We start from the raw sequence: 24,477 nt of genomic DNA, 5'->3' as shown, positions 1-24,477 counted from the left end.
AAGTTGTTGTCCAATTTGTCCTGTTATCCTTGGGAAGATACAAAACTGCGGGCTAAAAAATAATTTTGGGGGGAAATTTTTATTTTTCACGGCTCTGCGATATAAACTGTAGTGAAACACTTGGGGGTTCAAAGTTCTCACAACACGACTAGATAAGTTCCTTGGGGGGTCTAGTTTCCAATATTGGGTCACTTGTGGGGGGTTTCTACTGTTTAGGTACATTAGGGGCTCTGCAAATGCAATGTGATGCCTGCAGACCAATCCATCTAAATCTGCATTCCAAATGATGCTCCTTCCCTTCCGAGCTCTGCCATGCGCTCAAACGGTGGTTCCCCCCCCCCCACATATCAGGGATCAGCATACTCAGGACAAATTGGACAACAATATTTAGGGTCCAATTTCTCCTTTTACCCTTGGAAAAATACAAAACTGGGGGCTAAAATTTTTGTGGAAAAAAAAAATGTATATTTTATTTGCACGGCTCTGCGTTATAAACTGTAGTGAAACACTTGGGGGTTCAAAGCTCTCACAACACATCTAGATGAGTTCCTTAGGGGGTCTACTTTCCAAAATGGTGTCACTTGTGGGGGTTTTCTACTGTTTAGGTACATTAGGGGCTCTGCAAACGCAATGTGACGCCTGCAGACCATTCCATCTAAGTCTGCATTCCAAATGGCGCTCCTTCCCTTCCGAGCCCTCCCAAGCGCCCAAACGGTGGTTCCCCCCCACATATGGGGTATCGGCGTACTCAGGACAAATTAAACAACAACTTTTGGGGTCCAATTTCTTCTCTTACCCTTGGGAAAAAAAATTGGGCGAAAAGATCATTTTTGTGAAAAAATATGACTTTTTATTTTTACGGCTCTGCATTATAAACTTCTGTGAAGCACTTGTTGGGTCAAAGTGCTCACCACACATCTAGATAAGTTCCTTAGGGGGTCTACTTTCCAAAATGGTGTCACTTGTGGTGGGTTTCAATGTTTAGGCACATCAGGGGCTCTGCAAACGCAACATGGCGTCCCATCTCAATTCCAGTCAATTTTGCATTGAAAAGTAAAATGGCTCTCCTTTCCTTCCGAGCTCTGCCATGCGCCCAAACAGTGGTTTACCCCCACATATGGGGTATCAGCGTACTCCGGACAAATTGTACAACAAGTTTTGGGGTCCAATTTCTCCTGTTACCCTTGGTAAAATAAAACAAATTGGAGCTGAAATAAATTGTGTGTAAAAAAGTTAAATGTTCATTTTTATTTAAACATTCCAAAAATTCCTGTGACACACCTGAAGGGTTAATAAATTTCTTAAATGTGGTTTTGAGGGGTGCAGTTTTTAGAATGGTGTCACACTTTATAGACCCCTCAAAATGACTTCAAATGAGATGTGGTCCCAAAAAAAAAAAAAAAAATGGTGTAAAAATGAGAAATTGCTGTTCAACTTTAAACCCTTAACTCCCTAACAAAAAAAAAAAATTTGGTTCCAATATTGTGCTGATGTAAAGCAGACATGTGGGAAATGTTACTTATTAAAAATTTTGTGTGAGAAATCACTGTGATTTAATTGCATTAAAATTCAAAGTTGGAAAATTGCGAAATTTTCAAAATTTTTGCCAAATTTCCGCTTTTTTCACAAACAAACGCAGGTAATATCAAAGAAATTTTACCACTATCATGAAGTACAATATGTCACGAGAAAACAGTGTCAGAATCACCAGGATCCGTTGAAGCGTTCCAGAGTTATAACCTCATAAAGGGACAGTGGTCAGAATTGTAAAAATTGGCCCAGTCCTTAACGTGCAAACCACCCTTGGGGGTGAAGGGGTTAGAAGGCCCTTTTATAGACGGGACTACAACAGAGGATGGTCTGACCGCAGAAGATCAAACAGATTCAAACAGAGAATCAACCAGACATGACAGCTACAGGAGAAGAGGTAGAGGATATATGTTTAATTCCTCTCGGGACTTTAAAAAGCCACAATGACTGGTGGACCAGGTGGGGGGTAGACTTTTAGCCTACCATCCGGCCTGGATACAGATCACCAATAGCCCATGGATTCTCAGTATTATTGAAAGGGGTCTGAGGTTCGAATTCTATCAAGTTCCTCAGGACAAATTTAAATTGACGCCTATCCGTTCTTCTCCTACAGAACAATTGGCACTGGAGTCGGAAGTTCAGGAACTCCAACAAAAAAGGGTTCTGATTAAAGTGCCCACGGAAGAAAGAGGTAAGGGGTTCTATTCCCCTTTGTTCCTGGTCAAAAAACCTGATGGATCATATCGTACCATCAACTTAAAAGGCCTGAATAAATTTTTGCTGGTCCCATCCTTCAAAATGGAGTCTGTAAAGACAGCAATAAAGCTTCTGTTTAACAATTGCTTCATGGTTGTCTTAGATCTAAAAGACGCCTATTATCATGTCCCAATACATGTAGATCATCAACGGTTTCTTAGGGTGGCGGTTTCACTTGCTGGCACAGTAGAACACTTTCAATATCAGGCACTTCCCTTTGGTGTTGCAGTTGCACCCCGTGTATTTACTAAAATCATGGTAGAGGTTATGGCGCACCTTCACAAACAGAACATATTAATAATTCCCTACCTAGATGATTTATTGATTGTGGGACATTCAGAATCGCATTGTAAAGACCAATTGGGGAAGGTGATAGCGGCATTGCACAAATTAGGATGGATCATTAATCTCAAAAAATCTCGTTTGCAGCCCTTAAAATCACAGGAATTTTTGGGTCTTGTCATACTCTAGTCAGCAGGAATGTCTCCTGCCGGATTCAAAAGTGGATAGTATTCAACGGCTGGCCACCAGAATGATTAGCAATCCATTAGTCTCCGTAAGAGGAGCGATGTCACTTTTGGGTTCACTTACATCTTGTATTCCGGCGGTTCTCTGGGCTCAGCCTCACATCAGACACTGCAGTGGGTTGTCCTACATAATTCTCGTCGGCTAGGAGCTAATCTTGAAAGTAAATTTTCACTATCTGTGGAAACTATTCATTCATTAAATTGGTGGACGCACATACCAAATCTTCGTAGAGGGGTTGCCTGGACAAATCTTATAACACGGATAATAACTACTGATGCTAGCCCCAAGGGTTGGGGGGCACACTTGGAGAATAATTGGGTCCAGGGACTGTGGTCCCAGTCTGAACAAAACTCCTCCAATCTAAAAGAATTGTTAGCGGTAGAGCGCGCGTTAAATAGTTTTCTTATACCCCTACAGGGTTGACACGTCAGGCTGTTTTTGGACAACCAGGTAACCGTAGCCTATATTAACCATCAAGGAGGTACGCGGTCTGGTTCATTAATGGATGTTGCGGATCGTATTTTTCAGATGGCCGAGAATCACCTACTTTCTCTTACGGCTCTTCACATAGGGGAAAGCTCAATACCATGGCCGACTATCTAAGCCGCAACAAACTCAGGCAAGGGGACTGGTCACTAAATCGGGCCATCTTCAATCAGATCGTGCATTTACGGGGATGTCCAGAAATAGATCTTTTTGCCAACCGAGGAAACAGAAAACTACACCAATTCTGTTCTTTAAATCCAAGGATCAACCCGTATGCAGTGGACGCTCTTCTAATCTCTTGGCACTTCAGTCTCGCTTATGCCTTTCCCCCTCTAAACCTAATTCCTATAGTTCTGAGGAAAATACGGGAAGACAGGGCCCGTGTAATCCTGATAGCCCCGTTCAGGCCCAGGAGGACGTGGTTTCCTTGGTTGAGGAAGATGTCTATTACCCAACCATGGATTCTCCCAGAATTACCAGATCTCCTCTCCCAGGGCCCAGTTCTCAATCCACGAGTAGCCAATTTACACCTAGCAGCGTGGAATTTGAGAGATCGCTACTAAGGTGGAAAGGGTTTTCTCGAGATCTTGTAAATACACTTCTAAAGAGTAGGAAAACCTCCACGACAAACATTTATCAGGGTTTGGAAAAAATTTCTATCAAGTTCAGTAGTGCAGATTGACCAGAAACTTTGTAAAAATTCTAAAATTTGATTAATACAAAGGGGCCTAGAAATGGGTTTAGCCACAAGCACTCTGAGATCAAGTGTTGGCTCTGGGGGCGCTATACAATTCTAACTTAGCCAGCAATCACTGGATATCCAGGTTCTTTAAAGCGGTTACTAGATCCAGACCAGTCATTAAACAAAAAATAGTTCCATGGGACCTAAATCTTGTACTCTCAGCTTTAACGCAAGCCCCATTCGAGTCTATTGATACTGTCCCAATAAAAAGTCTGTCGGTTAAAACAGCCCTTTTAGTTGCACTCACGTCCGCAAGAAGGGTTAGTGATCTACAAGCATTATCTAGACAACCTCCATACATGCAGTTTAGGGAGGAGAGTTATTATGAAACCTGATCCCCTTTTATCTTTCAAAAGTTGCTTCAAAATTTCATAGGTTACAAGAGGTGCTCCTACCTTCGTTTTGTTCTAATCCTACTAATAAGGAATATAGATTTCATTCTTTAGATGCAAGAAGATGCCTTCTTAAATATATTTCAGTTAGATACCTGGGAAAAAGATATAAATAAGGAGTTATCAGGGAGTTAGAAATGGTCTTGGAGTATCTAAAAACACACTAGCCAGATGGATCAGGGAGGCGATCTCTCTCGCTTATACAGCAGGTGGCATGGAGATCCCGGTAGGTATAAAGGCTCACTCCACTCGAACCGTGGCAACATCCTGGGCGGAGAGATCAGAGGTGTCGATTGAAGACATTTGTAAGGCAGCCACATGGTCTTCTCCATCTACCTTTCTTAAACACTATAGATTGGATCTGGGTGGCTCCTCCGACCTCAAGTTTGGGAGAAGGGTGCTTGAAGCAGTTATCCCTCCCTAAATCTTTCTTACTTCTCTGAAAGTCTCTCGTAGTGCTGTCATGGCGACTGAATAAATACGTAAGCTACTTACCGGTAGCGGTGTTTTTTCAGGAGCCCATGACAGCACCCTTATATTCCCTACCCTATTCTTTCTCGGATGGCGCAACACTTTCGTTTTCCTTTAAATCTTGCGTTCACTCACATGGTGAATTGTACCATAGTTTATGCTGTATCTGTGTTACTAACCAAGGGGGTCCTCTCATGCTCTGAAAGTAACTTATGCGGTAGAGAGGTACCGCCCTTTTATGTCTGTAGGTTTTCTGTCCCTGAAGGGCGGATCCCCTCTCGTAGTGCTGTCATGGGCTCCTGAAAAAACACCGCTGTTATGATCCTAGTGGCTTAGGATCACAAATCTAACCAGCTAAGTAGAAAATAATAGGACGAGCTCTGGGGATGTGGTAACTGGACTAACCGCAAACCTGATCCTAACCGCACACACTATAGGCAGCCGTGGAACGTTTCCTGAAATCCTAGACGTCTCTTCACGGCCTGAGAAACTGACTACCCCTAAAGAGAAAGTAAGACCTCACTTGCCTCAGAGAAATCCCCCAGAGATATAGAAGCCCCCCACAAATAATAACGGTGAGTTAAGAGGAAAAGACAAACGCAGAGATGAAACAGGTTAAGCAAATGAGGCCCGCTAACGCTAGATAGCAGAAAATAGCAAGGGATCTGTGCGGTCAGTAAAAAACCTTATGCAAAAATATCCACGCAGAGAATGCGAGAACCCCCACACCAACTAACGATGTGGGGGGAGCAACTCAGCACCCCAGAGCACCAGCAAGCAGGGAAATCACATATTAGCAAGCTGGACAAAAACTCATCATATACTAGGAAACATCTTGAACACAGATGAGCAAAAATAAGCAAACAGAACTTAGCTTCTCTTGGAGAGACTGATAATGGATGTAGACAGGAGCAATCAGAATAGCACTGAATAAAACGGCAACAGGCAAGGAATGAAGGACCAGGTGGATTAAATAGGAAACCTAACTAGCAGATGATGAGACAGCTGATCCTGCCAGAAACCTGCAAAATAACAAAAAGGGCCACCAGGAGGAGCCCAAAGAGAGAACTCACACAGTACCACTCATGACCACAGGAGGGAGCCCGGAAACAGAGTTCACAACACACCGCTACCGGTAAGTAGCTTACGTATTTGCCTCTAATTGTTCTACTCCTGATTTGGGCTTACAACTACTGAAGTAAAATACTGACCATTTACTGAACATGGCCTAATTTGGGCCCAAAGGCTGGGGTTTTTTTTAATTTATTTTTCTTACAACAGCCAGCTCCAATCTTTTCTCTATGAAAATTGAAGCTTGGAAAGTTGGGAAAACAGCCCCCTTCTCAGTCCCTCATCACAGCAGCACGGAGAGAGGGGATCTGCCCTTCAGGGACAGGAAACCTACAGATAAAAGGGTGGTACCTCCCACTCGTATCAGTTGGTTTCCTGTCCCAGAAGGGTAAACCTTCCGTGTGCGGTACCTGGAAGAAAGAGGCAGGAGCCAAAAATCTGGGGATGGCCAGTCTGGATATTGGTAGTGGGGAGGCCCCTGCCACAGCCTGTGTGGTGCCCAAAGCCGCCACTGCTGGGACCAATGGGTCTGCAGGGGGAAGCGGCTCCGTAGAGGAGGCAGGTGATGCCAGGGTCCAGTCTGAGGTACATGAGAATGGTGCCAGAGGACACAGTTGGAACAAGATGGCAGCCGCTCCAGAAGTGGAATACTGCGTATGCGCCCGCCCGGTGACCCAGAAGGAGTAACAGTGCAGTGGAGGACCGGAAGTGACGTCACACGCAGCAGATTTAAAAAAACTGCTGCATTGGAGTATTCCTGGCTGAATCCGTCCCTCTTAAAATGGAGAACAGCTACAGGAGCCACAGCCTAGGCAGCATCAGCACCACCACCACAAGCCGCAAAGAAGCCACTCCACGCAGCGCAGCAGATCTGCTGTGATGAGCAAGTCACCTTCTGTGGATGATCCTGTACAGGATCCTATACCCCCTCCAGAACCGGTACCTGCGATCGCATCCACTGGTGAGTGACCTTCAAGAAAGTTCAACATGGTAATTTGGAGCCCTTCTTTTTACCCTTCGCCACGACAGCACCCCACATGAGAGAGAGAGGGATCCGCCCCATAGGAACAGGAAACCTACAGAATAAAAGGAGGCGGTCCCCTCTCCTCCTCAGTTTAGGTTTCCTGTTCCTACAGGGACCCAGCTTACCTACAGATGAAGAGGATCCCTGGGCCATGCACCCGCCTGCGTCGGTATCTGAGGGAACGGCAGGGGCTGCGGTTCCAGAAGCAGCGGCGGGGGAGCCCCTGCTTGCAGCCTCCCCCCTCGTCTGGCCAAGCATCCACGGTCCGGGTCCGGTCACCGTGGGTCCGCCCGGCACCGTGAGGACGCGCGCGCTGCTGCGGCCGGCTTAATATCCCTAGCCGCCGCATGGTGAGTGAGAGCGGCGCGTCTAACCCGGAAGTCGCTGGAGCACTTCCGGGTTGGTCCGGGGAGGCAGGAGAATGGGCGGCAGATTCAAAAATGCAGCGCTAGCGTCGGGCCGGTGTGTGTAAGATGGCTTCACCGGCCGACGATGCGCACTTGCCCGCAGTGCAACAGCGTTCTCCTAGCAAGGAGAGAAGCGCTAGGAGCAGCACAAAGAGTGGTGGTCGACCTCCAGAGAAGGGTTCTACCACCAAACGAAATCCGCCTCCAGAACCGGTACCTGTCAGCTTCACTGGGTGAGTTTTTGAAAGAGTCTCTTCCTATATGCTGATATATGTTCCTCCTGTATCTTTCCTCTAGACTAAGAAAAGGACACACAAGTCCAAGCACAAGAAATGTGCTTTATGTACGCAGCCCCTCCCGGATGATTATGTTAAAAAACTGTGTTCGGAGTGTATCATGCAAACCTTACGGCAGGAAAACATAATGACTCCATCAGATGTCAGAGCCATAATCCGGGAAGAAATGCAGGGGTTGGCGCAGACAAGTACCACCAGTACCCGTCAGCTTAGTAGGTCCAAATCTCCAGTCAGTTCACAGTCAGAGGATGTATGTATATCCTCAGGTGAAGCGGAATCCCAGCCGAGCTCATCCGAGACTGAAGGGGGACTTTGTCTTCCCAACAGCAGTGTGGACAATTTAATAAAATCTGTCAGAAGCACGATGGGGTGCTCAGATGAGAAAGAAAGTAAATCGGCTCAGGACATCATGTTCGCGGGGTTAGGACAGAGGAAACGTAGGTCCTTCCCCGTCATAAAAACTATTAAAGAAATAGTAAAAAAAGAGTGGGATAAGCAAAATAGAGGTTTTCTACCATCATCCTCTAAAAGACGCTATCCCTTCAGCGACGAGGAGCTAAATACCTGGTCAAAGGTGCCGAAGGTTGATGCCGCTGTAGCCTCCACAACCAAACAGTCGGTCTTACCGGTGGAGGATTCAGGAGTCCTGACAGATCCGCTGGACCGTAAAGCAGAAGCTTTACTAAAAAGGTCGTGGGAAGCCAACACGGGGGCGTTCAGGACCGCCATATCTAGTACCTGCACTGCGAGGTCACTACTAGTGTGGATGGAGGAACAGATTAGAGGTAGAACTTCGAGAGAGTCAATCCTGCCGAAATTCCCTCTAATCAAAGAAGCAGTAGCATTCCTGGCTGATGCCTCTGTGGATTCGCTACGCCTAGCAGCCAGGTCAGCCGGCCTAGTGAACACAGCCCGGCGAGCACTCTGGCTAAAGAACTGGAAAGGGGACGCACAGGCCAAAGCAAAACTTTGTGCGATCCCCTGCCAGGGTGAGTTCCTTTTTGGAAAAGCGCTGGATGAACTCCTGAGTAAAGCAGGAGAAAGGAAAAAAGGCTTCCCTAACCAGTATCTTCCATCCTACAGGAGAGCCTTCAGAAGACGTCCCTTTACCAGGAACAAGCCGTTCGAACAAAGGGAGCGATGGGAGTCGAAGGACCCGAAGCAAAAAGGTGCCTTTTTTAGCGGGTCCCATAACCCGAAACGCAAATACCGCTAACCAGGAGGTGGGCGGCAGATTAAAATTCTTCCTCCCCAGATGGGAACAAATAACATCCAGCCAGTGGATTCTGGACATTGTACAATACGGCCTAAAATTGGAATTTGACCGAATCCCTTGGGATTCCTTTATAGTAACATCTCCAAAAGGTCAAGACCAACAAAGGGCTCTGGAATCAGAGATCCTATCTCTTCTGTCTAAAAAAGTCCTGATAGAAGTTCCCCAGGATCAAGAAGGGAAGGGGTTCTATTCCCCTTTATTCTTGATCAATAAGCCTGATGGTTCATTTAGAACCATCATAAATCTCAAAAGATTAAACGCCTTCCTGCGTAATCATACCTTCAAAATGGAATCCATTAGTTCAACCATAAAACTCTTGTTTCCTAGGTGTGTCATGGCCGGAATAGACTTAAAGGATGCCTATTATCATCTTCCCATACATGCCGAACATCAAAAGTATCTAAGGGTAGCAGTCACCCTGGAAAAGGACAGGTTCGTCACTTTCAGTATGTTGCAATGCCATTTGGGCTTTCTATGGCTCCCCGCATCTTCACTAAGGTGATATTAGAAGTGATGGCTCATCTACGTCAACGAGATACCTTGATAATACCCTACCTAGATGACTTTCTAGTGGTGGGAAACTCTATGCTTCAGTGTAAAACCCGTCTATCTAATACGATCTCGTCCCTACAGGAGTTAGGTTGGATCGTCAACTTCGAAAAATCCCGGCTGAATCCAGAAACTGTCCAGACATTTCTAGGAATCCAGCTAGACTCCGTAAGTCAGAGATGCTTCCTCCCCCAGGCAAAGAAACTGACTATACAATCAAGGGTATCAGACGCAATACGCAACCCCTACATGACATTAAGGAAGGGCATGTCTTTACTGGGGTCATTATCATCATGTATCCCTGCTGTACCATGGGCACAATTTCATACTCGTCAATTACAGTATGAGGTATTGTCGGCTCAGGGAAAAGACGGACATCTAGAAAGCAGAATAACTCTTTCCAAAGATGTCTTAGAATCACTATCCTGGTGGCTAGACATGGACCACCTCTCAGAGGGTGTACCATGGATAATAGACCCGTCTAAAATAATTACCACCGACGCCAGCCCTATTGGGTGGGGAGCACATATGAAAGAGTCTGGCCCAAGATACTTGGGACCAGGCAGAATTGTCATATTCCTCCAATTGGAAGGAGTTAAAAGCGGTAGAATATGCCTTAAATCACTTTCTTCCGCAGATTCAAGGAGCAAATGTAAGAATTTACTCGGACAATTCCACCACAGTGGCATATGTGAACCGTCAGGGTGGTACAAGGTCAGGAAGTCTAATGACCATAGCTGCAGACATCTTCCAGCTGGCAGAGACTCATCTAACATCCCTAACAGCCCTGCACATCAGAGGTGTAGAGAACATCAGGGCAGACTACCTCAGCCGAAACGAGTTACGTCAAGGGGAATGGACCTTAAACAGATCCATATTCAGTATGATAACAGAATCATGGGGGATACCACAAATCGACCTATTTGCCACAAAAGACAACCGGCAAGTAAGAAGGTTCGCTTCCCTGAACGCCATGGATCACCCAGATATGTTGGACTCTCTCCACCATCCTTGGAGGTTCCAGCTGGCATACGCCTTTCCTCCGATGTCTCTGATTCCTCTAGTGATCAGAAAAATCAGGAGGGAACAAGCAAGAGTGATCCTCATTGCACCATTCTGGCCGAAAAGACCATGGTTCTCTTGTCTCCAGACCATGTGCCTATGCGATCCATGGATTCTCCCATCAGACAAGAAGCTGCTGTCCCAAGGCCCCTTTTTCCACCCGCAAGTGAAAGGTCTTCACTTGACGGCGTGGAATTTGAGAGGCAACTACTAAGATCAAGAGGGTTCTCAGCAGAACTAGTAAACACCCTCTTATTGAGCAGGAAAAGATCTACCACCCTGATATATAGTAGGGTATGGAATAAATTCTTAGACTTTTACACGGTACCGTTCACTAAGCAAGTTCCAGTCACACCTATTCTAGAGTTCTTGCAAAAAGGCCGAGAGTTGGGGTTATCTGTAAACACCTTAAGAGTTCAGGTCTCGGCATTAGGAGCCCTATATGGATGCAATATAGCAGCTAATAGGTGGATCTCCAGATTCATAAAATCTTGTGAACGTAGTAAACCGGTCCATATTCCCCGTCTACCTCCGTGGGATTTAAATCTAGTGCTAGAGGCCTTAACCAGCTCCCCATTTGAGCCACTAGATTCAATACCTTTAAAAATCCTGACATATAAAGTAGCCCTCTTGGTAGCCCTAACCTCAGCTAGACGGGTTAGCGACATCCAGGCCCTATCAGTAGACCCACCCTTCTTACTGATATTCCATGATCGGATAGTCCTAAAACCAGACCCCTCATACCTCCCTAAGGTAGCGTCCACCTACCACAGGTCCCAAGAGATATTTCTCCCTTCCTTTTTTGATTCACCTGTAACTCCAGAACAGCATAAATTCCACACCTTAGATGTCAGAAGAGCCATCCTGACCTATATAGAAAGGTGTCAGACATGGAGGGAGAGTAGGGCTCTGTTTATCTCCTTTCAGGGCCACAAGAAAGGACATGGGGTCACGAGAGCTACCATATCTCGATGGATTAGAGATGCTATCTGCTTGGCCTATACATCAAAAGGCGAGATTCCTCCAGCGGGTATTAAAGCGCACTCAACACGAGCCATGGCTTCCTCCTGGGCGGAACAAGCAGATGTACCAATCCATTTAATATGTAAGGCCGCAACTTGGTCTACACCTTCTACCTTTTACAACCATTATAGACTTGATCTATCTACATCTTCTGATCTAACCTTTGGTAGAGCTGTTCTTAATACAGTAATCCCACCCAAATAATGAATCTCTGAAAATCTCTCATGTGGGGTGCTGTCGTGGCGAAGGGTAAAAAGCCGGATTACTCACCGGTAATGCTCTTTTAATGAGTCCACGACAGCACCCATTTACTACCCTCCCTAAGTTATGCACAGCTCTTCCTTTTAAATTCACAAATAATGGTTGTATAGAGTTTAAGATATTTATGTTGCTGAATAAGAATTAATACTAAAGCTTTTGCGGTTCCCTTTTTGTACTCTGTAAACTAAACTGAGGAGGAGAGGGGACCGCCTCCTTTTATTCTGTAGGTTTCCTGTTCCTATGGGGCGGATCCCTCTCTCTCATGTGGGGTGCTGTCGTGGACTCATTAAAAGAGCATTACCGGTGAGTAATCCGGCTTTTCCCCTTAATAGGGAAAGAGATCAGGGAAAATGAAAAACAGGAGTTTTCCCACCTGTAACAGAGCCTTGCCGGAATCCTGGAACAAGAAGCTCTGCAATTCCTGTACACAGCAATTTCTTTTTGAGGAAACCCCAGATTTTGCTTTGGAACTTAGATCTGTAATTGGAGGCTCAGAGTGCAATTTCATCCATAAAACATGGTATTAAAACTAAAAAAAGAAAAACGGATACTATAATTTCCTCCCAGTCCGACCCCTCTTCTTCTGACTTAGACTCAGATATATCAGACTCTTCCTCATCCTCAGATGAGGGAATAGGGGGGGCGTCATTGTTTTCCCCTGGATGAGGTTGACGAGTTAGTAAAGGCAGTGAGATCCACTATGGGGCTGGTTGACCCTCATCCTGAAAAATCTGTCCAAGATGTTATGTTTGGAAGTTTAGACCAAAAGAAACGCAGGGTGTTTCCACTTAATGAGAATATCCAGGCCTTAATTAAAAAAGAATGGGGGAGGCCGGATAGGAACAATTCTTCAGTGATTTTCACGTTAATGACCGGGACAATTTTTACAATTCTGACCACTGTCCTTTTATGAGGTTATAACTCTGGAACGCTTCAACGGATCCCTGTGATTCTGACAGATTTCTCATGACATATTGTACTTCATGATAGTGGTAAAATTTCTTTGATATTACCTGCGTGTATTTGTGAAAAAAAAAGGAAATTTGGCGAAAATTTTGAAAATTTCGCAATTTTCCAACTTTGAATTTTTATGCAATTAAATCAGTTATGTCACACAAAATACTTAAAAAGTAACATTTCCCACATGTCTACTTTACATCCGCACAATTTTGGAACCGATTTTTTTTTTTTTTTTTTTTTTGTTAGGGAGTTATAAGGGTTAAAAGTTGACCAGCAATTTCTCATTTTTACAACACCATTTTTTTTTTTTAGGGACCACATCTCATTTAAGTCATTTTGAGGGGTCTATATGATGGAAAATAACCAAGTGTGACACCATTCTAAAAACTGCACCTCTCCAGGTGCTCAAAACCACATTCAAGAAGTTTATTAACCCTTCAGGTGTTTCACAGGAATTTTTGGAATGTTTAAGTAAAAAAGAACATTTAACTTTTTACACAGAAAATTTACTTCAGCTCCAATTTGTTTTATTTTACCAAGGGTAACAGGAGAAAATGGACCCCAAAAGTTGTTGTATAATTTGTCCTGAGTACTCCGATACCAGATATATGGGGGTAAACCACTGTTTGGGCGCATGGAAGAGCTTGGAAGCGAAGGAGCGCCATTTGACTTTTCAATGCAAAAGCCTGCGGTACCTCCCAAATGACGAACATCAAGTAGGACAACATGCCCCAATTCCTTTCATCCTTGGAGACTACTTTCTTCAACATGGATTTGAGGGTTGGTTGAGGCGCTCTACTAACCCGTTGGTCTGGGGTGATACACTGATGTGCACAACTGTAAATTTTAGAAGCTCGCACAGTTCCTTTGTCATATTGGAAATAAAAGGAGTCCCCTGATCTGTGAGGATCTCCTTTGGTAGCCCAAGGTGACCCAACATGGCAAACAACTCCTGGGCGATAAGTTTGGCTGACGTGTGCCGAAGCAGAATGGCCTCCGGGCACCGGGTGGCGTAATCTACAGCCCCCAATATGTGTTGGTGGCCCGGGGCTGATTTTTACGATCGGCTCCACTAGATCCATTGCAATTTTCTCAAAGGTACATCTATGATAGGCAGAAGCACCTATGGACTCAGGTAGTTTGTAGTGGGTGTGAGGTCAGTTGGCACTACAGACCCGTGTCACAGAACCTCTGGACCTCTACGTGGACCTGGGTTAAAAAAAAAATGCTGTAGTATGCGTTCCTGCGTCTATTTGCCCCCTAAGTGCCCTCCCAGCATGTGGATGTGAGCCATCTCGAGCACTGCACGACTGTAGGATTGGGGCACGATCAGTTGTTCTACCACTTCATCCTGGATTTTATCAACCCTGTACAATAGGTCTTGGTTGACAGCCATGCGGGAAAAAAACATTTCTGCACCTGGTTGCTGCGGCATTCCATTAACCTCTCATCCCTTTCTTGTGCTCGAGCAAGGGTGGGATCCTGGAGCTGAGCTGTCCCGAACTTACCAGGGGACACTTCCAGCTCGGGTGATCTATGGGATCTCCTTGACCTCTCCTGCCAATACCTCTAGGGGAACCTATAGGGGTTACTCTGTCCCTAGGTTGGCGACCCCCTACAGCAGGTATCCCTAACTTGAGGTTCTTTAGGTTCCGTGCCCAGAATAACATTTACCTTGGGAGGGTTAACCCTGGTCTCCCACAGGGACCAGAACAGGGGTAAGTCTCTTCCCAATACGAATCCATACGGAAGAGTCGTTACCACTCCCACCATATGTCTTATCTCTCCACACAAGGTGGAAAACTTAACCTCTACGGTCGGGTACTCTCGGAGTTCCCCATGTATGCATAACACCCCCACCATCCGACCAGTGGGGTTGTCCCAAGCAAAATGGGACCCATGTACCAGAGTCGCTAGGCTTCCCCAGTCCAAGAGAGTGTCTGTTTGGTTCCTGTTAACGAGTACTTTGCAAAATTGGGGGTTCGGTACTGACTGTGCCTGTAGTGGCGGAGTAGATGGGTCTGGGCGTACATACACTTGGCGAGTATACCCGCAGTCCGTGGGTTCAGTTGTTAGGGGGCAGTTGACATCCGTATGCCTGGGCCTTTGGCACCACCAACACTTAATAGCTGCAACACGAAGGAACCTTAGGGACACGGGTCTGTTGTCACTCTCCTTTTGGAATGCCTCCTCCGTACAGGCTCAGTCTGGATTGGCCCCAGTGGCAGGTCGTGGATTTTTCCCATGGTATAAAGAATGTTCAGCACAGCCTGTGAGTGGAGGTGCACAGTTAGTTTCCCAAACCTTGATATGCAGAATGTAAGTAACTAGCACACTCCAATAAAATGTGATGCAAAACAGGGGGGTTTATTTACATACAGTAGTCATAAATGTTTCGGTCTGTACTTGACCTTCATCAGTGTGCTAGATGTATTGGTATACTTAATAGGACCCTGGTGGTAATTACTTGATTTGCATCCGTTTGGAACGAACTGGAAAATTATATATATATAATAGTTTCCACCCAATGCATACAAAACGCTCTTTGCCCTATAGTCAGTTTCTGAGTGAGTAGGGTTAATACTGATGAGGGTTTTGATCGGCAGCTAAATGAGATGGAGACTAGATTCAAAGAGGGTATCCTGATAGGGCTTTAATGACAGAAAAGGAAAAAGTGAGAAGTGAGAGGAGTTGCATAAACAAGAACGTAAGGAAGGTGCCTTCTAATAGGGTTGACGTAGAGAGAAGGTTTACCTTCAGTTTTCAATACAGCAATATGGACCAGCAAATCAGATTAGCCATTAAGAAAAATTGGCATATCTTAGGTCGGGACAAGGAGTTGGCTGAGGTAGTGTCTAGGGGTCCCCTCATAGCAAATAAACGGAGCATCAGACTAAAGGTACCTTCACACGAAACGACATTATAACGATATCGCTAGCAATCCGTGACGTTGCAGCGTCCTCGCTAGCGATATCGTTTCGTTTGACACGCAGCAGCGATCAGGATCCTGCTGTGATGTCGCTGGTCGCTGAATAAAGTCCAGAACTTTATTTGGTCGTCCGATCGCTGTGTATCGTTGTGTTTGAAAGCAAAAGCAACGATACCAGCGATATTTTACACTGGTAACCAGGGTAAACATCGGGTTACTAAGCGCAGGGCCGCGCTTAGTTACCCGATGTTTACCCTGGTTACTAGCGTAAAATGTAAAAAAACAAACAGCACATACTCACATTGCGTCCCCTGCAGTCTGCTTCCTCCTCTGACTCAGCGCCGCAAAGTGAAAGTGAAAGCAGCACAGCGGTGACGTCACCGCTCTGCTCTCACTGTACGGCGCTCAGTCAGTCAGGAAGTGGACGCAGGGGGACGTGAATGTAAGTATGTGCTGTTTGTTTTTTTTAGATTTTACGCTGGTAACCAGGGTAAACATCGGGTTACTAAGCGCGGCCCTGCGCTTAGTTACCCGATGTTTACCCTGGTTACCAGGGGACCTCGGCATAGTTGATCGCTGGAGAGCGGTCTGTGTGACAGCTCTCCAGCGACCAAACAGCGACGCTGCAGCGATCGACATCGTTGTCGCTATCGCTGCAGCGTCGCTTCGTGTGAAGGTACCTTTAGGGACAAATTAGTGAGGAATCGGGTAGTTGTCAAATCAGAACTGGCTGAACACCGCTATCCCCAAAGGTAATTTCAGGTGTGAGCATTGCCCTTGGTGTAAGCAACATGTAACTGACCGGACTCTTCATATAGGTGCAGTGAAGCACACGGTTAAAGATTTCATCACATGCAGGACAGATCACGTAGTATACGTTGTTTTCTGTCCTTGCAGGTATTACTATGTGGGAAAGACGATCCGGCCACTATATGTTCGTTTCCGCGAGCATTGCAAATCGATTGTCTCAGGGAAAGGTGTTCCACGGTTAATTACATATGTTAGGGATACACATGGCGGTGATGCAGGGGTCCTCTCCTTCGCCGGGATTGAGAAAGTCAGTCTGCCGGCACAAGGAGGTGATCTGGATAATCTGCTCCTCAGATGTGAGACGAGATGGATTCTGCGCAGTGAAGCATTGGGGCCACTAGGTTTCAATGACCGTGTGGATATGTCGATATTTCTTTAATGATTTGCTGCTTGGAAAAATAGGACATATTTGGTTTTTTTGGTTTTTTTTTGTTTCTTTGCTTTTTGCTGATGTTTATACTGATGTTGGGGGGTAATTTTGTGAATATTATGGCAGAAGTTGTGCATTCTGCAGTGTCTTGTGCGCTGTTGGTAGCGGTGAGGGTTTAACCCTTTATGCTTTCTAAAGATTAACCCTTTATGCTTTCTAAAGATTAACTGTGGTTCCTAGAATAACTTTAAATGTCTCCAATTGTCTGCTCTGCCAAAAGGTTTTGTTACCAACTAAGGTTGCGTTAATGGTTTTAAGTATGCTTTTTAAAGTATATGTATGTATCGTTTGGTTTGTGGGAGGGGACACAGTGGTGGGCAGTGTCATGGCCGGCACTACATTTCCACTGTTTCACCTATGCACAAGCTGACCTGTAGAAGCGCAAAGGACAGCGCGAAACAGCTGTCGTCTCTCGCCTGCTCACACGGGCTTCGGCTCTCTTCCCCGGCCATGTGTTTTAACTGGATCGTGTTGCAATAAAGGACTAAGAACGTGAAAGATTGGTGAGTGCCCTCATTTTCTTTTTCATTGCTGTATGTATATATATATATATATATATATATATATATATATATATATATATATATATATATATATAAGCAAGTCAGTCAACTTGTGGAAGGGAAGGAAGTGTGAACGTTACGCGGTGTCCACCGCAAGAGGTAGTCACCTGGAATGGTCTTCCAACAATCTTGAAGGAGTTCCCAGAGATGCTTAGCACTTGTTGGCCCTTTTGCCTTCACTCTGCGGTTCAGCTCACCACAAACCATCTCGATTGGGTTCAGGTATGGTGACTGTGGAGGCCAGGTCATCTAGCGTAGCACCCCATCACTCTCCTTCTTGGTCAAATAGCCCTTACACAGCCTGGAGGTGTGCTTGGTGTTGAAAAATAAATGATTGTCCAACTAAACGCAAACCGGATGGAATAGCATGCCGCTGCAAGATGCTGTGGTAGCCATGCTGGTTCAGTATGCCTTCAATTTTGAATAAATCCCCAACAGTGTCACCAGCAAAGCACCCCCACACAATCACACCACCTCCTCCATGCTTCACGGTGGGAACCAGGCATATAGAGTCCATCCGTTCACCTTTTCTGCGTCGCACAAAGACACGGTGTTTGAAACCAAAGATCTCAAATTTGGATTTATCAGACCAAAGCACAGATTTCCACTGGTCTAATGTCCGTTCCTTGTGTTTAGCTGAAACAAGTCTCTTCTGCTTGTTGCCTGTCCTTAGCAGTGGTTTCCTAGCAGCTATTTCACCATGAAGGCCTGCTGCACAAAGTCTCCTCTTAACAGTTGTTGTAGAGATGAGTCTTCTGCTACAACTGTGTGGCATTAACCTGGTCTCTAATCTGAGCTGCTGTTAAACTGCGATTTCTGAGGCTGGTGACTCTGATAAACTTATCCTCAGAAGCAGAGGTGACTCTTGGTCTTCCTTTCCTGGGGTGGTCCTCGTGTGAGCCAGTTTCTTTGTCGCGCTTGATTGAAAGTGTCCCCAAATGCAGTGGCAAAAACAAAGTTTTCCCAATTTTTTGGACTGACTGACCTTCATTTCTTAAAGTAATGATGGCCACTCGTTTTTCTTTACTTAGCTGCTTTTTTCTTGCCATAATACAAATTCTAACAGTCTATTCAGTAAGACTATCAGCTGTGCATCCACCAGACTTCTGCACAACACAACTGATGGTCCCAACACCATTTATATGGCATGAAATCACACTTATTAAACCTGACAGGGAACACCTGTGAAGTGAAAACCATTCCCGGTGACTACCTCTTGAAGCTCATCAAGAGAATGCCAAGAGTGTGCAAAGCAGTCATCAAAGCAAAAGGTGGCTACTTTGAAGAACCTAGAATATAAGACATAATTTCAGTTATTTCACACTTTTTTGTTACGTATATAATTCCACATGTGTTAATTCATAGTTTTGATGCCTTCAGTGTGAATTTACAATTTTCATAGTCATGAAAATACAGAAAAATCTTTAAATGAGAAGATGTGTCCAAACTTTTGGTCTGTACCGTCATTAAAAAAATCCTGCTTTGCTTGATACGAGTGACTACAACTTGTCTTCCTTAAAGCTTGGCTGCATATGCCTATACTTTAGATAGGATGGCCATACACATTATAGGATTTTCGCTCAGACTTACTGACCTTATAATGTTTATGGGGTGTCCCAAGTCTCCCCCGATGGTTGATGTTGTGGGTAACGCCGGGGTTCCGCTAACAAATCACATCGGATGCAATATGCTAATGACACTCGGCTCCGGCTCTGCTGCGAGTGTGATCCATGTCTGTGCTCTGATCCTCTTGCATGACAGGATGGCAGCTCAGCTGTGGAGGAGACTGAGAAAGTAAGTTCTCCATCTCATCTGTTGCCGGCGTCTACGGAAATGTTTCACACTCGCCCATAGACTTGTGTACTTAGGAAACAAAATTGCAACATGCCGAATTTGGATCATATCTGATTGGAGCAGGAAAAAAAACCATAATTGATAACAGAACAATAGGATTAAATTGGTACGACTCAAATTCGATTTTTGATCAGATTGCATTAGTCCAATTTACTTTCCAGTGGGAGCGAGCTCTAAGAAGGATAATACATATTTCCTGTGAAAACAATGGATTGGCAATATTGAAATCCTATAAGACGCTTGACTGAGGTATCTAGAAGGCTCTTATCCACTCTTCTGAGACATGAATACATGTGTATGCAGGAGCCTGGAGGAAGACTTCAGTCAAGTGTTCAAGCTGCAGCGGTTAGAAGTGTATAGCCACCTTTAGGTCAGTGGTGTACTTGGCTCATGGTGGACATATGGAGAAGTGCCACCATGATGATCTTATAATAGGATCAAGAACCCTGCTGCAGACTTACAGCAGGAGTCTGTGCACGAGATACGGAAGGACAGGGGGGTGAGAGGGGAGCATTGCAGGAGCAATGCCGGAGCTCAGGGCCTGAAATGCGTGACCACCGGGGGAGTGGCCAGAGGCTGTGCCAGACGCCAAGTATCTGCGGTGACCGGCGAAACCGGAGAGTAGTCTGAACTTGCCGGTCAAGCCAGGAGGTCGACGAAGTACCAAAGAGTGAGACGCTGAGTGGTCAGGAAGAAGCAAAAGGTCAGGTAGCGGTGCAGTACAAACGGGGCAGACAGGAGATTAGCCCCTTCACGACATGCACCGTACTAGTACGGCGCATGTAGTGTCTCCCCCTTTGATGTGGGCTCCGGGGGTGAGCCCACATCAAAGTCGCGACATGTCAGCTGCAATAGCGGCGGGTGAAATCGCGATTCACCGGCCGCTATTAACCTGTTAAATGCCGCTGTCAAACGCTGACAGCGGCATTTAACTACCGCTTCCGGCCGTGCAGCCGGAAATGAGCGCATCGCCGACCCCCGCCGCAAGATCGGGGATCGTCGATGCATCAGGATGGTAACCATAGAGGTCCTTGAGACCTCTATGGTTACTGATGCCGGCCTGCTGTGAGCACCACCCTGTGGTCGGCGCTCATAGCAAGTCTGTAATTAAGCTACATAGGAGCGATCTGATAATCGCTTCGCTGCTATGTAGCTGAGCAGATCCGGGTTGTGCCAGCTTCTAGCCTCCCATGGAGGCTACTGAAGCATGGCGAAAGTGAAGAAAGTTTTTAAAAATATGAAGAAAACAAAAAAATATATAAGTTTCAATCACCCCCCCCCCCTTTCGCCCCATCCAAAATAAAACCATAACCTACACATATTTGGTATCGCCGCGTTCAGAATCGCCCGATCTATCAAACAAAAAAAAAAGGAATAACCTGATCGCTAAACGGCGTAGCGAGAAAAAAATTTGAAACCCCAGAATTACGTTTTTTTGGTCTCCGACATTACATTAAAAGGCAATAACGGGCGATCAAAAGAACGTATCTGCACAAACGTGGTATCATTAAAAATGTCAGCTCAGCACGCAAAAAATAAGCCCTAACCCGACCCCAGATCACGAAAAAATGGAGATGCTACGGGTATCGGAAAATGGCGTTTTTTTTAGCAAAGTTTTTGAATTTTTTTTTTTCACCACTTAGATAAGAAATAACCTAGACATGTTAGGTGTCAATGAACTCATAATGACCTGGAGAATCATAATATCTGGTCAGTTTTAGCTTTTAGTGAAGCTAGTAAAAAAAAAAAATGTGAAATTGCACTTTTTTTTTGCAATTTTACCGCACTTGGAATTTTTCTAGCACAAGACATGGTAAAACCAATGGTGGCGTTCAAAAGTACAACTCATCCTTCAGAAAATAAGCCCTCACATGACCATATTGACGGGAAAATAAAAAAGTTATGGCTCTGGGAAGGAGGGGAGCGAAAAAAACGAAAAAGGGCTGCGGTGGGAAGGGGTTAGTAGGAGTATCAAGCCGAAGGTCAGGGCCAGAAACAGACAGCACGGAATCACAAAGCAATGCACAGAACGAGAACACGGACCAGATCATACACAAGAAGGCAAACGGACTACACAGTATGCAGGCCCACCTGGGGGTCAGGCACACAGACAGAACAGATGTATCAATGACAAGGATCCCCAGAAAGACTTGTAAATATAGGCCTCCCCAAACCAAAAGGAGGCTATACAAAATTAACCCTGAGAGGACAGGGAAGGAACCCTGTCCACAACCATGACAAATAGGTAAAATTAAAGGGTTTTGTTCACAGCTCATTGCCTAGGAGATTAGCACCGCTGCGATCTACCGTTTTAGTGCTGCACTGAAGTTGTTCAGTATTAGGAGGTTACAGAGAGCTACACAGATCCTGGCCAGCTTAGAAGCTCAATAGAAAAGCGCTAATAAGCACTGTGCATTTTTGGTAACAGTTGCTGGGACAGCAGTTGTAGTTGCTCACCTATGCAAAGAAATTGTTAATATATCAAGAATGGCTAAACATTTTCATGAACTGTAAATGGTGGAAAAAAGTGCTTGTTTTATATAAGCAATATCCCCAAAATACTCATTTATGTACATGGGAATAGTATGCTCCCAGGAACATGTGAACTTGTAAATCATACTGTATAATAAATTTTATTTTAGTCATATTCAGTTCAGTGAAACTCCTTAAATATAAATATATCAAAAAAATAAAGGGAACACTAAAATCCCACATTCTAGTTATCACTGAATGAAATATTCCAGTTGTAAATCTTCATTATATAGTGCAGTGTTCCCCAAGTTCGGTCCTCAAGAGCCACCAACAGGTCATGTCTTCAGGATTTCCTTAGTATTGCACAGGTGAGAACTCCATCATCTAGAAAGGCAACAATTCCATCACCTGGGCCATACTAAGGAAATCCTGAAAACACGACCTGTTGGTGGCTCTTGAGGACTGGAGTTGGGGAACACTGCTATAGTGGAATGCATTGAGAATGCTGGGCATGCTCCTGAAGAGACGGCGGATGTCTCCTGAGGGATCTCCTTCAAGACCTGGTTTAAAACATCAGTAAACTCTTGGTCAGTCTGTGGTGCAACATGGCATTGGTGGATGGAATGAGATATGGTCTCCCAGATGTGCTCGATTGGATTCAGGTTTGGGGAACAGGCAGGTCAGTCCATAGCATCAATGCCTTCTTCATACAGGAACTGCTGACACACTTCAGCCACATAAGGTCTGGCATTGTCATGCATCAGAAGGAGCCCAGGGCCCACTGCACCTGCATATGGTCTCACAATGGGTCTGAGGATCTCATCCCGGTACCTAATGGCAGTCAGGATATCTTTGGAGGACCGACAGCCATCCGTGTGCTAACCAAAGAAATGCCACCCTACACCATTACTGACCCACTGCCAAACTGGTCATGCTGAAGGATGTTGCAGGCAGCAGATCGCTCTCCACAGCGTCTCCAGACTGTCACATCTGTCACATGTGCTCAGTTTGAACCTACTTTCATCTGTGAAGAGCACAGGGCACCAGTGGCGAATTTGCCAATCCTGGTGTTCTGTGGCAAATGCCAAGCGTCCTGCACGGTGTTGGGCTGTGAGCACAACCCTCATCTGTGGATGTTGGGCACTCGGGCCATCCTCCTGGAGTCGGTTTCTAACCGTTTGTGCAGACACATGCACATTTGTGGCCTGCTGGAGATCATTTTGCAGGACTCTGTGCAAAGAGGAACAGGAGGAGCACTGCCAAAGGCTGAAGTAACAGTCCTGCTGCTGGGTTGTTGCCCTTCTACGGCCCCCTCCACTTCTCCTGGTGTACTGGCCTGTCTCCTGGTAATGCCTCCAGACTCTCGACACTACGCTGACAGACACAGCAAACATTCTTGCCACAGCTCACATTGATGTGCCATCCTGGATGAGCTGCACTTCCTGAGCCACTTGTGTGGGTTGTAGAGTCCGTCTCATGCTACCACGAGTGTGAAAGCACAACTGACATTCAAAAGTGACCAAAACTACAGCCAGAAAGCATTGGTACTGAGATGTGGTCTGTGGTCCCCACCTGCAGAACCACTCCTTTATTGAGGGTATCTTGATGATTTCCAATTTCCATCTGTTGTCTATTCCATTTGCACAACAGCATGTGAAATTGATTGTCAAACAGTGTAGCTTCATAAGTGGACAGTTTGATTTCACAGAATTTTGATTTACCTGGAGTTATATTCTGTTTAAGTGGTCCCTTTATTTTTTTTGAGCAGTGTATATATTTTTTTTTTACATGTGTAACCATTTTTTGCTTAAATGTGCACTTTTACATCATCTAATAGAGGTAATCTTCATTTCTCTTTTTTTTTTTTTTTTTGCAGAGACATGTGTCTGGACACAGTGGAAATTCAGGAAATGAAGTGGCAGACCACCTGGCAAGGAGTGGAGCACGAAAATAAGATGCAGGCTTTCAGCTTGTGCATTACCGGAGCTGATGTTTTTTCTTTGATGGTTGCTTTTTGTGATGGTTGATTATATAATGCCGCAGTTAAGGCTCATATAAACTCATTGTTCACAAGTGTTTGGATGTACAACTATTGCATTTCAGGGAAAAAAAGCAAATTATGAGTTATCCCATGTTTTCAAAAACACTGCATTTAATAAATGTTACAGTTCAAAGTACCTGACTTGTACAATATGGCGGCGCTGAGAAATGAATAGAAATGGTCGTATCGGGGGGAAAAATACACTTGTGAAAGATTGGACAATGAAAGCACGGTGATCTCTGTGCACTGAAGTACAAATTTTGGCCCCGCTCTACACATGATCCATACCATCTTCGGTGGATATAACGTGCTTAATTTGGAAAAGCCATCAAGTAAAATATTTAGTTAATGCAGTTATTACGGAAGCTTCTTTTTACCATCAAGTCTTTAGAAGCTTGTTAAAATAGCACCTCCATATCCCGATGGAGAAGGCAATGTTGAACATTAAACTATGACCTTCAAATACTTGCACATATACATTGTAATGCATAGCCAGATATTATTATGGTAGGTATTTAGCACACAAAGTGGCACAAACAAAATT

At 45.1% G+C, this 24,477-nt stretch overlaps 1 protein-coding gene across 1 annotated transcript in view; it reads left to right on the top strand.

Moving 5' to 3' along the window:
• LOC143808568 (ribonuclease H1-like) overlaps nt 1–24,067 on the top strand; it is a 180,323-nt gene extending 156,256 nt beyond the window's left edge. The window contains exon 7 of the mRNA XM_077291379.1: nt 23,769–24,067. Coding sequence (XP_077147494.1) covers nt 23,769–23,846 — 78 coding nt within the window. The 3' untranslated portion in view covers nt 23,847–24,067. The remainder of the gene's footprint in view (nt 1–23,768) is intronic.
• Nucleotides 24,068–24,477: the final 410 nt, after the last annotated feature.

Source organism: Ranitomeya variabilis, chromosome 2 (genome assembly GCF_051348905.1).
Source record: "Ranitomeya variabilis isolate aRanVar5 chromosome 2, aRanVar5.hap1, whole genome shotgun sequence".
Taxonomy (NCBI): domain Eukaryota; kingdom Metazoa; phylum Chordata; class Amphibia; order Anura; family Dendrobatidae; genus Ranitomeya; species Ranitomeya variabilis.
Note: the sequence above shows the minus strand (reverse complement) of the source record. Positions and strands in the feature narration are given on the sequence as shown.